The 12,695-nt window shown below is 36.7% G+C and overlaps 1 protein-coding gene across 11 annotated transcripts in view; it reads left to right on the top strand.

The window, feature by feature from the left end:
* The window catches only part of HECTD1 (HECT domain E3 ubiquitin protein ligase 1), a 64,840-nt gene that overhangs the window by 16,986 nt on the left and 35,159 nt on the right, over window positions 1–12,695 (top strand). For 5 of the 11 annotated variants that reach the window (XM_080397008.1, XM_080397000.1, XM_080396998.1 and 2 more), the window contains exons 3-14: window positions 1,536–1,770; window positions 2,681–2,908; window positions 6,306–6,587; window positions 6,829–7,117; window positions 7,444–7,520; window positions 7,612–7,710; window positions 8,041–8,155; window positions 8,799–8,973; window positions 10,707–10,845; window positions 11,044–11,214; window positions 12,243–12,465; window positions 12,554–12,598. In XM_080397008.1, coding sequence (XP_080253134.1) covers window positions 1,536–1,770; window positions 2,681–2,908; window positions 6,306–6,587; window positions 6,829–7,117; window positions 7,444–7,520; window positions 7,612–7,710; window positions 8,041–8,155; window positions 8,799–8,973; window positions 10,707–10,845; window positions 11,044–11,214; window positions 12,243–12,465; window positions 12,554–12,598 — 2,078 coding nt within the window. The remainder of the gene's footprint in view (window positions 1–1,535; window positions 1,771–2,680; window positions 2,909–6,305; window positions 6,588–6,828; window positions 7,118–7,443; window positions 7,521–7,611; window positions 7,711–8,040; window positions 8,156–8,798; window positions 8,974–10,706; window positions 10,846–11,043; window positions 11,215–12,242; window positions 12,466–12,553; window positions 12,599–12,695) is intronic. The other 6 variants (XM_080397002.1, XM_080397003.1, XM_080397004.1 and 3 more) reach the window with 3 other exon arrangements.

Raw genomic sequence — 12,695 nt, forward strand, 5'->3', positions numbered from 1 at the left:
TTGCTCTGAATCTTGTGTCATGGAACGCTTGTTATGTCATTGTATGGTAGTCCTCTAACAACGAGTACAGATTTCAGGCTTCTTTTTCAAGAGGATAATGTATTTTAAATGCAGAGTTACTGTGTAAACTCGTCTTAAAAAGTGGAGTTCAACAGCAAATTTTTAAAGACTTAACAGACAGTATAGGCTGGATAAGCCAATATAACTACTAAATATGTCATTAAGGATCATTGGGTAATAAATAATAATGACTGACAAATAAATATAATTACTTCATAAAGCGTGGCTAGATCTTCAAGGAAACTATTGGCATTTTGCTGTCCCAGGATTTGGTGCCTTTGTATGAGTCACTGTGCATACCAGATGGGGTACTGAATGACCTCTGGGTTATTCCACGGAGTGATTCATAAATGAGTCTTCCAGAACAAAAAGCATGCTATTATTTTTGTTCTTTTTTGGCTTTAAAAAAGTTTTAGGCCTTCTTTTGCAGGCCAAAAGCCGAGTTTAAATCTACAAGAAGCAAATATTGCAACTTTTCCTTAGTCTGATCTCCTGCATCTGGGGATGAGGTATCCAGGTTTTTTGACTATTGTCACAGCGTACATCCCCTTCCTTTAATTCCCCAACGCCACCTTGGAAGTACTCTACCACTGTGGTGAGCAATCATTGTTATTTATTGCTAAGTAAGTATGCTATCGGAAGATAAATTATCTGAAAGTATAACTCCATGGTTTAGAACTTTTGATCCAAATCGGTCTTAACCACAGAGTGAAAAGCATGGTTAGGACCAAACATTTTAGTTTGTATACTGTTAGGTCAGAGGGATAGGAGGACTGTTGCAGCTTGCTTATTTTGTTTTGAAGTTGTGGGAGTGTTCTTGACTGTCCTTGCATATGGAAATGAGGCTAACAATAAAGAGGAGAGCCAAAGGCTACCAAGGCATGAATATGAGGAAAAAATGCAATAGAAGCAAGCAAAATGAATATAAATATATTCTCAGTGTGGTTAGGGGAAAAAGAATGGAGTAAGGTAAAACAGGATAAAAAGACAAGTGAGAATATAACATAAGGAGGAATGACCACTCAGAGAATTAAATTGTGTGACAAACCCCAAAACTTTAGTCTTTGTATCAAAACCACTGTTTCATGATTAAGTAGCTATTTATCATCATGAACCTTGAAGCTCTGCTAAGAAAAAATAGATTTCATTTAGTGATGTGAGGTTAATTCCTGAAATGATTTCCCAAGAGGATAAATTTTTCCTGTATGATTGTAAAATTCCAAGAATACGTTTTTTTCTGCTGGTTTCCTCCTTTAATACAGCATCTTTTCAGATAACTGATTTGAATTTTGGGGAGTGTATGAGATGCCTGCATCCTAGCATTCTAAATGAATACTCTGAACCAACTATAAACCAGTAGAGTAAATCATGAAAAGCCTTAATCTGTTAATGTGAAACTGTACGAAATTAGGTGATGTAGAGAAACTTGCACAACTTAGTAATGTGTTGTTGTGTTGTGTTTTTTTTTCCTGCAGGTGCCCTCCTCGAACTTTTTTACCAGCACTGTGCAAAATTTTTCTTGATGAAAGTGCTCCAGACAATGTATTAGAAGTAACAGCTCGTGCCATAACATATTATCTGGATGTATCAGCCGAATGCACCCGTAGGATTGTGGGAGTGGATGGAGCTATCAAGGCACTTTGTAATCGTTTAGTAGTTGTTGAACTTAACAACAGAACAAGCAGAGATTTGGCTGAGCAGTGTGTGAAGGTACGTGTTTTTAACAGAACCTTCTGTTTTTAAGAAGGAGCTAGAAAATCTGCTGTTATGAAAAGCTTCCTCATATTCTAATCCTATTTAGTTTATTAAAATGTGAAGTGAAAACACAGAGTATGATAGAAGTGTACCTGCCAGCAATGCTGCTTATCTTGACTGTCAGTCTGGTGCTCTTCAAAGCTGAGATTCCTTTAAAAAACAAACAAACAAAAAACAACACATAGAAAAAGAAACAAAAAAACCCAGAAGAAAGTTTTCCTGTTCATCTCACATGGTTAGAATGCTAAGGGCTGATTTTACGCTAAAAAGGGAACGAAGAATTGCTCCACATACAGTTACATTACCTGCTGTAGAACAATTGTCTGCTGTCTCTTCAGTAGCACTAGACACAGCTCCTCTGCACCTATGTGAAGTTTTCAGAAAAATTTACAAGACCTTTAAAACTTCCTGTTTAAAGCATAACTCATGGCATGTGATAGCATATAGAGTCCTTGATTACCATGGCATCAGACTCTATGCATGTATTTCCTATTTACTAGTTTTAGTCTACTCAAAAGCACTACACTGAAGCACTGGAGTAACAGTGCTCTTGGAAGTGTAACGCTTTTGGTTGTGGGTTATCCAAAGGCTTAATTATCCCAGGAAGAGATGCTGTTATCTAGCCATCTCTCATGAACACCTGTTAAGACCATGCTGTTGGGAAATGTTCTTGTATTTGCTTGTGTATTTTTGAAGAACACTGTAACTACTAGATTGCTGGAGGCTGTGGCCCTTTTTGGGTGTTGAGGAGTTTGGGGTTTTTGTTTTGTAGTTTCATTTTCTTAACCAGTGCTGTAGATGGATATAAACAAATAACTGACTTTTTATGTTTACTTCATTCTAATTAAATTTTATGTTGTCATAGGTGTTAGAATTAATCTGTACGCGTGAGTCGGGAGCTGTATTTGAAGCTGGAGGGTTGAATTGTGTTCTGACGTTCATTCGTGACAGTGGACACCTTGTTCATAAAGATACTTTGCATTCAGCTATGGCTGTAGTATCCAGACTCTGTGGCAAAATGGAGCCTCAGGATTCTTCATTAGAGATTTGTGTGGAATCACTGTCTAGTTTATTAAAACACGAAGACCATCAGGTAATGTAATAGTTGTCTCAATATGCTGTGAATTGAGTGTCTGTTATGTTTAATAAATGAATGGCTAGGTATTTTTATATAGCCTCCACAATTATACGGTTTACGTAGTAGTTGTTCTATTTGGATATTATGATAGTTTCCTTTTACAGTTGTCATGACAAGGATAAAAATACTGCTTAGTGTTTTGACTCCAAGAACTATTGTGTGAATATGATCTTATTTAACCTCTGAAAACTTTACTGGAAAGTATCCTGTAACTTATCAGTGCATTTCGAAATACTTTCTGAAGTAAATATTGTTCTATGACTGCACCACAGTCACTATTAAATTGAGCGTAAATAAGAGACAAAAATCAATTTGGTTTGTTTTTCTTTTGCCAAACTAAGAGAAGCAATAAAACCATCCGTAATCAATGCTAAAATATTACATTGGAAGCCAGCTGAAGTGGTACTGCTATAATGCAACACCACTTTATTGCAGTTTTATTAAGTGGAGATCAAGTAGTCCTTGTAAAATCTAGAGAAATGAATCCTAGAGGAATTTTCTTCCTACTAGTAGAATCCTTGCGTGAATGTTACACTAAAGCTTCACAATAGCTATTTAGCCAAATTCTTGCTGTAGTCTGGCCAGGCTTCTTGGCCATATCATACTCAGTCACGGTTTCACCCCTACCTCTGTCCTCATTCTTTTCTCTACATTTCTTACCCTCTGAGCCTGGTCTATTAAGCACATCGTACTTGGGAGACTAAATCTTCTTGCCTTCTTGCCTGTGAGCTAAATTGTTTTAAATACATTTTTAGATCTTTTTGGAAGACCCACTTGGCAGGGGACTGTCACACTAACCATTTCAGTACAAGCTACCATGCTTTTTAGACATTACATAACTTTATTAATGCACTGATCATCTCAGGCAAGCTAATCCTGAATTTAGACTAAATCTGTAGTATTTTAACTGTTTCACAATTTATAATGTGTTTGAAAAAAGCAATTGGGGATCTGAATGGCTGTTGGGAATCTGCATGAGAGCTCAAATTAACCTAATCTTTTAGCAGTTTAGCTTTAAGATAAGTGTGCTTAAGATTGGAGCAACCCAGATGAAAATAAGTAAATCTGTACTGTTTCCTTGAGATACCTGTTTTGTGTGAAACAAACCTCAGGATTTACAGTGAATGTTGATGTGTGTTACAGATTTGCCCAGTAACTTCCTTTGTAAAGTTCTGTTGTTTCCCCCTCATCCTCATCGTTGGATTCAGTTGCTTTTTGTGTGGGCTGCCAGTTAGTAACATCACTTGAGGAAAGAGTTCAGGCCATATGAATGTAGCCCCAGGAGCAGCTTATTTATAAAGTTGCTTTTTTAACCTTTCTACTAAACTTGCAGTTTGTGAGAAGCAATGGAAATACTTTCCACAGTACTCTTTCTTGCTTTGTAAACTGATGCCGCTAATGCGGTACGTTAAATAAACTGAACCTTTCTTGTGTATTTCTGACAGAGCTGTTCTGGTAAATACCCATAAAATATATACGGATTACATAAAGATTGGCAGAATTGTTTATCCATTGAGCTGTCAAAGACCTGGAGCAAAATACCAAAGGACATGAGCAGTGACCATTACAAGTTAGAGAAAATATCCCTTGCAAAAAAATACTGATAAATCAGAATGCTTGGCATGCAGGGATGATGCCAGAAGTTTAGCATGCTTTGCATATATTTGGGAGAAATTTTGTTTTTCAAGTCCTTGCAAACTTAATGGAGATTTAAGATTTTAACTTCATGAAGTGTGGCTGATAGTCTAATCTTGTTTTGTGTGTTGATGAGTAGCTGTTTTTAAGCCTATGCTATGTGATAGCTGACAATCATTTTGAAAATGGGCTACACCAGAAGTTTATGACATTTTAGGGAGTAAGAACTGTAATAATTTAGAGGTCGGTAAATAATAGATACCGTTGGGTTTTTGATTTGTGGTTGATTTTTGTAAAATTATTTCTTGACATCAGTTTGGTTTGCTGCTGCACATCTATGATGGCAAATGTGCCGTAAGCAGCTTGTTGTCATATGCCTGTGCAAGCCTCTTGATTTGAAAGATGGAGACGCTTTTCATGTGTAATGAAAGAGACGTTAAAGGCAAAACCTCCCTTTCTTTTCAATACTGACATGAAAAGAAGCCAGATCCTTTCCTGGGCGGTTGGCCAGCAGTACTGTTTTGCCAGATTAAGAGAGTCATCAATAAGCCTTGTTTCCACAGTGTCACTGTTGGTGGTTTGTTTTGGGGTTTTTTTTGTGAGAAACCTAAATTTGGAAGTTAAAATTTTATTGTCACAAAAATGCTCGTGTATTCCTGGGTCAGGTGGTCAGTGGACAATCTGGGTTGTCTAAAGGTAAAATCTGCTTTTCCCAATTTGTCCTATATTTAGGCTTGGTCCGGTTGAACAAACTCTTTTACTTAAGAGAAGTATGTAGACCTTTAAATACAACTTTAACTACCAAACTTCACTGTCAGTTTAATACTTCAAGAGTTCTGAGTTGGTGCCTTAGCTAATGGCTTCTTTGAAAGCTTTTCTTTTAATAGAAAGCACCAAATTAATATAACATTGTAATATTAACATAATGTTAACTATGAATTATAATATAATTATAACAGAATATTTTGTATTCTATACTTACGGAAGGTAAAACTGTAAAGAATTTTTTGTCTTCGTTGCTCTTTGAGAAACAGATCTGAAATACAGTAAATGTTTGGAAGTAAAAGCTCATAGTGTGTTTTCGTGGTGCTTTGGTTTTTGTGCGGGTTTTTAAGTTTTATTATTAGAAGACTGCTTTAACAGTTTCTAGCGTCAGAACAACCAGAAGTTTAAGCATTCCGTATTTCAATACCAAGCTGTGGGTTTGTTTTGTTGTCTTTTTTTTTTTTTTTTCCAAACTGTGTTGTCAGAACGGACAATTGTTAGTGGGGATTATAAATAGTTTTCTTTAAGAACAACATCTGTAACGAAAAACTTTTAAAAATGTGCTTCCAACGTCTATTAATTTGGTTGTTAAATGTGTTGTTCTAGATTGATGTGGGATTTTGCTCATGTAGTTAAGGAGATGGTCACAGTACTAACCTTGACACAAAGAAAAATCATTTCCTTGATTTCTGTATATCATCAACAGAGAGAAGGGGGGAAGAACGGAGGAACCCAACAATAATACAATCCTTCAGTGAGCAGTTCAGGCCACTGATGGGTTCCAGCTCCAAGTTTCTGGCTTAAAAAAAAAGTTTGTCTCCTCCATTCACATTCACTGAGGGGAACCCAGGGAAATCAGCTTCTTTGATGGGCCCTGTATTCTTATCACTACCCCCTTAGGATCTTATTTTGTAACTGATTTTTGATCATTTCTCGTGTACTTCTTTCTTAGGTTTCAGATGGAGCTCTGAGATGCTTTGCTTCATTAGCTGACAGATTCACACGGCGTGGAGTTGACCCAGCCCCGTTAGCTAAGCATGGATTAACTGAGGAGTTGTTATCTCGCATGGCAGCTGCTGGTGGGACAGCATCAGGACCATCTTCAGCTTGCAAACCTGGACGGAGTAGCACTGGAGCACCATCTACAGCTGCAGACTCTAAATTAAGTAATCAGGTGTCAACTATTGTAAGCCTGTTGTCAACCCTGTGTAGAGGCTCTCCAGTAGTGACACACGTAAGAAATCCTTTTACGCTACAGCTTTTTGTTCTCATAGGGTTTCTCCCTTCATGTACTTTAATATATGCAAGATTTGTGTTGCTATTTTATATATAGATGTACAGATTTTATATACATACATACACACACATATATATAGGTTATTTATAAGGAGGGGAAAAAAGGAAACATTTCATATGGACATGAAACCCAATTCTGATAGTATTTTCTAAAGCCCTGTATATTTTTTATTGTTCAGACTTTTAATTATTTCCAGGATCTCCTAAGATCTGAACTTCCAGATTCTATAGAAAGTGCGTTGCAGGGTGATGAGAGATGTGTACTGGATACCATGCGGTTAGTAGATCTTCTTTTGGTGCTACTGTTCGAAGGGAGAAAAGCCCTGCCAAAATCCAGTGCTGGATCTACAGGCAGAATCCCAGGATTGCGAAGACTGGATAGTTCTGGGGAACGTTCTCATCGGCAGCTGATAGATTGCATCCGCAGTAAGGATACTGATGCACTAATAGATGCTATTGACACAGGAGGTAAGCAGAAATACTCTGAAAATGAGATAGATAAATCTTTTTTTTGTTTTGTAATCTACAATGTCATAACAAATGCTTAGGTAGTACTTTGCAAATTTTTATATATGAGTTCACTTTGTTAAATACACAACGGATCTGGTTAGTAGTAATTTCTATGCTGCTACTTTCCTTTTTTTTTTTATTGCAATTAAGGGCATAAATGCTTCCCTACAATTGTTGATTATGCTTCATATTTCTTAAGACCTGCCATTTATTTAAAGAACATTGCTGAAGTTTAATTTATGATTCTGGGAGCTTTAACTACTTACTTTAATTTTATCTTTCAGCTTTTGAAGTAAATTTTATGGATGATGTAGGACAAACTCTTTTAAACTGGGCCTCAGCTTTTGGAACTCAGGAAATGGTAAATTAGTTGTATAGAATCTTAAAAACTTAGGTTATTTATGTAAAGAAAGAGATGAAAAAGACCTAGTTTCCTTTTTCTTGTTTAACAGGTAGAATTTCTCTGTGAAAGGGGTGCTGATGTTAACAGAGGTCAGAGGTCATCCTCATTACATTATGCAGCATGTTTTGGAAGACCTCAGGTAGCAAAGGTATGATTTAAACTGATACTTAAAGCCTTACATGCTGAGATTTTCCCTTATTCTGTACAAAATGTCTTTGATGCAATATGTTTAATACTTGCAGTGTCATATATTTACATGTTTTTCACAGTGTCTATCACAATGAAAATTTTTCATTATGATAGGGCAGTAATATGAATAGAAGTAGTTTTATGTTGGCTCTCCAGATATAAAAAGCAACGTGATGTTCTAACTTCGCTTAGAAGCATGAGAGAAGTGTAGAAAAGATATATGAAAAACATGTTTACTACATTGGAAGAAGGAATCTTAATGTTTATTTCATATTTAAAATATTCTCAGACTCTCTTACGACATGGTGCAAACCCTGACTTGAGAGATGAAGATGGGAAAACTCCTTTAGACAAAGCTCGCGAAAGGGGGCATAGTGAAGTAGTAGCTATTCTTCAGTCTCCAGGTGAGTGCGGTTCTTAGTTCCATGCCCTTCTTAGTAGAAATGCTCAGATATGTTAACTAATTTGATTATTAGATTTTTACTATATCAAGATTCATTTAAGAAAAATAATACATTTTGTGACCAGCCTTCCTTAACCTGCAAAGTACATGTAAAAATCTTAATATTTAGGATATTCTTAGGGGACGGGGATTACTGAAGAAACTGGGGGCTGGGCACAGGCAGTGCCAGTTGTCCTGCTCTTCAGCTGTGGAATGGGACTAGACTGGGATTTTGCTGTGGGTTCAGAGGATGTCAGCTTCAGCTTTGGTAGCTTCTTTGGCATCCTTTCTTTCTACGTGGGAACTGCACTTCACCTGCTCGTGAGACTTTTCTAGTGCTGGAGCCACAGGTTGTTACGTGTTCATATTTAGTTCACTTTAAGGACTCTAGAGCTTCTCCTGTGACTGGTCTTTGGTGTTGCTTATTATCAAATGGTTTTCTTCAGGAAGTCTTGCACGTGTAAATTTCTTATTTTTAGGGATGCATATTCCCTTTCAGGTACTTAGGTGTTAGTAAAGAAAACTCTTAGGTTTATCTGACGGAGGTTTTTATTTGTTTGTTTGGGTTTTTGTCTTTGAACGTTTTGGGGAAATATATTTTCCAGGGGACTGGATGTGTCCTGTTAACAAAGGAGATGAGAAGAAAAAGAAAGATGCAAACAAGGATGAGGAAGAATGTAACGAACCCAAAGGAGATCCAGAAATGGCACCTATATACTTGAAAAGATTATTGCCTGTGTTTGCACAAACATTTCAACAAACTATGTTGCCTTCAATAAGGTAATACTGTCTTAGTAGACAACTTCCCTGCATATTTTGGATTTCTTAATACACTCTGTTTAAAAAGCCAAGGTGGTTGGTTTTTTTTAATTTAAAAATTACAACACCTAAAACTTTAAATAATGTGAACTTAAACATATTTCTGTTTGAATAGAAGTGATGGTTTGAAAAGTTTTGCAAGTCTGATTTTTACTTAGTATTTTAAGTAGCATTTTTTCCTTTCTGGGGAAGTGGTATCTTGAAAAAAGTACGGTTAATTAGAAGTGGGAGAGTGAGGCATACTCTTGTCTATAGTAGCATGATGAAAAAATGCTGTGTTCATATAGTACTTTTTATGGACTGTGTATTTAGTAACAGCTGTTTGTAGCCACTCTATTGAAAGTACTAATTTGGGAGAGGAAAACTGATAAAGTGGTATCAGCATACATTCACTGGAAAACTGGAAAGGCTGGAAAAAGCTATTTTAGAAGGTTTTAGAAGACTTCTTAGCAGCTTAAGTGTTAATCAGCTGGAGAAGATGCCTCTTACTGAGAGAATTAAAAGAATGTAATCTAATTTAATACTTTAAAAGGAATACAGTGGGTCGTATAATGGTTGTGATAAATTGCATCTGACCATAACCTCTCAGCCTTGTACACTAAAAATATAGCATTTGCTCCATCTCTTGTGTTCCCAGTATTTATAGGTACTTTGAGGGGTGAAAATACAAGATAAAAAGAGACTTGAGTGGAGACAGACTGTACATGAGCTGATGATAGGAGCTTAAACTAGGTCATTTAAATGAAGGACATAAGAAACTGTTAATAATCTGTGCATGATTAACTGGTGTTGCAGGTAGTGGAAAGAAGCAGTTGTCTCTCTGTAGTTTTAAAGTTTTCTTTATGAATCAGGTAAATCATTTTAAAAGCTAGTCAAATGAAAAATTCAGCTTTAACCATACAGAAGTTATTGGTTTCCAAATTAATTGTAGCTTCTAATATGGAAAGCTGCGTGATCCAATAGTAATTTTAGACTTTAAAATGACAGGGATCTCAGGAAAACACGGTAAGTATGTGACACAAATGGAAGGCTGGATACCTATGATGAAGACAAAGTGCGCAGAAGTGAATTGCCATCACTAAGAGTAAATAAAGACAGAATGTAGGATAGTTTACCTATGTAGAGGAATGAAGCTGGGGGTTAATTATCATTGATAACATACAGCTGTGGGCTGGCTTCAGGGGCGGTGGGTTGGCTGGTGTAGACAAGGTGCAGCTGTGGCTGTTCTGTGAAGAGGTTGGGCAGCCGAGGAAGAGAGGGGAGGAAGAAGCAGAGAGAAGAGAGAGAGAGTGCGTGCCCTGGGTGAGGAGAGATGAGGAGAAGGCAGCGGAGGGACTGGCATGAAGGGTGTGTTGGTATGAGATGGTAAAAGACCTTGTTGCAGCCGACTAGTTTGGAGAGTGCTGCGACATACCTAGAGAAGGGCTGAGGAAGGAAAAATATGTTAGACTCATAGTGCTGTAGAATCAAAAAAGAACAGCGAGTGCATTATTGTTAAAGATAATCTAGAATTTATTAACAATAACCAATTCCGGTTCCAATAACGAGAACTGAAAGTAATTTAATTTTTATTCTGTTTTGAAAGCATGTATAAATGTAGTGCAAAAACAGTTTTATCTTGAACCTTCTTGTTGGTTTTATTACTGCTTGCTTTATCTTTGTAATAATTCCCCCTCCTATGATTTCTTTTAAAGGAAAGCAAGTCTTGCCCTCATTAGAAAAATGATCCATTTTTGTTCTGAGGCGCTGCTGAAAGAGGTTTGCGACTCTGATGCTGGCCATAATCTGCCCACCATACTGGTTGAGATAACAGCTACAGTTCTTGATCAAGAGGTAGGAGGCAAGGAAATACTGTCCTTTTATGAAACTAAGGCAAAAAGGGGGGTGATGCTCATTGGTTCCACATACTTGTTAATAACTAATCCTAAAGTGTTTATAGCATTCATCTGTGACCACATGTGAAGTTCAGCATGTAAACATATTTTAAAGAGATCTCCTTTATTATTTCCTTTTCATCCCAATGTATTACAGGATGATGATGATGGCCATTTGCTAGCCTTGCAAATCATAAGGGATTTGGTGGATAAAGGTGGTGATCTTTTTCTAGACCAGCTGGCTAGACTTGGTGTAATTAGTAAAGTGTCAACTTTGGCGGGGCCGTCATCTGATGATGAAAATGAAGAGGAGTCTAAACCTGAGAAGGTAAATGCAGAATTGATAGCTTTATTTGTTCCTTTAAAACCAACACTTCTAGTACAATTTTCACGGTTGTGATAATGTCCAGGGCAAGGTAGTTAGGTTATTAAATTAATGCTTATTGTATACCACTTATTTTAATTGTTTTTGTTGTTGCTTTCTGTAACTTCATTTTCTGTTAGCACATTATTATCTGCTGAGTTTTCCTATTCCTACTTATGGTCAAGTTGATTGACACTTTTCTAGTGTTTAGAAAATGACTGCTAAATAAAATTAACCCTTTCTAAACAAAGTACATCTCTTCCAATGTACATGCATCAAATAATTGCAGATGTTTTAAACATTGTTACGGAATATATTAAAAATACAAAAAAGAAAATAGTTTTCTACATAATGAAAACCTTAAGTGCATATTGAAGTTATCAATTTCCAGCAGTCGTGTTACTGACCACTCAGATCAACAGAATGGGTAATAGACCACTTCTGTTAATCATTCAGTTAAGATTTATAGTTAAGCCTTATACTGTATAGTTAAGCTTTTTTTTTCTGTGGGTTTCGGATTGGGTGGGGGTTGGGGGGGCATGGGTGGGTGGGGTTTCTTCTTTTTTTTAGTGTTTAGATACTAAAAAGCTGTCTGGACATGGTCCTGGGCAACTGGATTTACATGGCCTCCAGAGAGTCCCTTCGAACATCAACCATTCTGTGATTCTTTTCTTAAAAGTTTTGAACAGAGGTGAATGGCCCATCTGTAGGGTGTTTTTAAGTGTTGAGTAGATACATTTGTATCTGAAAGGAAACTTCTTTAAAGTATCTTACTCTGTTAAGGAATACTTTTAAAGACACATGCTACAGACAGCAGTAGTATAGTTCCTATACTTATGGTTTGAGTAATTCTTCTTCTCAGGCTTTTTTAAAGTATCTTTTTTTGTTGGGTTTTTTGTTGGTTTTGGGTTTTTTTTAATGGGTTGGATTTCTTTGGGGTTGTTTGTTTTTTTTGTTTTTTTTCTTGATTGTTTAATACAAACCTATTACAGGAGGATGAACCACAGGAAGATGCTAAAGAACTGCAACAGGGTAAACCATATCACTGGAGAGACTGGTCAATCATTAGGGGAAGGGACTGTCTGTATATCTGGAGCGATGCTGCAGCCCTGGAGCTATCAAATGGTAGTAATGGATGGTTCAGATTTATCTTGGATGGAAAACTCGCCACAATGTATTCCAGTGGCAGCCCTGAAGGAGGATCTGATAGTTCAGGTAGTTTCTTTACAATTCAAGTCCAAGTTATGTTTTGAAATGGTTATATTTGTTTATATCATTTGATTGGAGCTGTTTTGTTTTGCAGGAATTGGCTTACTAAATAGTAAAGGATGTAAACAGGTGGAAGGTGGTCAGTTAATTGTGATGCTTTTTATCAGATAGCATGTGACCATAACTTGACTTCCTTGGTGAATTGTGTTAAGTAAACATCTTGCCAGTAAAAGTGT

This window comes from Falco punctatus, assembly GCF_963210335.1.
Source record: "Falco punctatus genome assembly, chromosome: 7".
NCBI classification, from domain to species: domain Eukaryota; kingdom Metazoa; phylum Chordata; class Aves; order Falconiformes; family Falconidae; genus Falco; species Falco punctatus.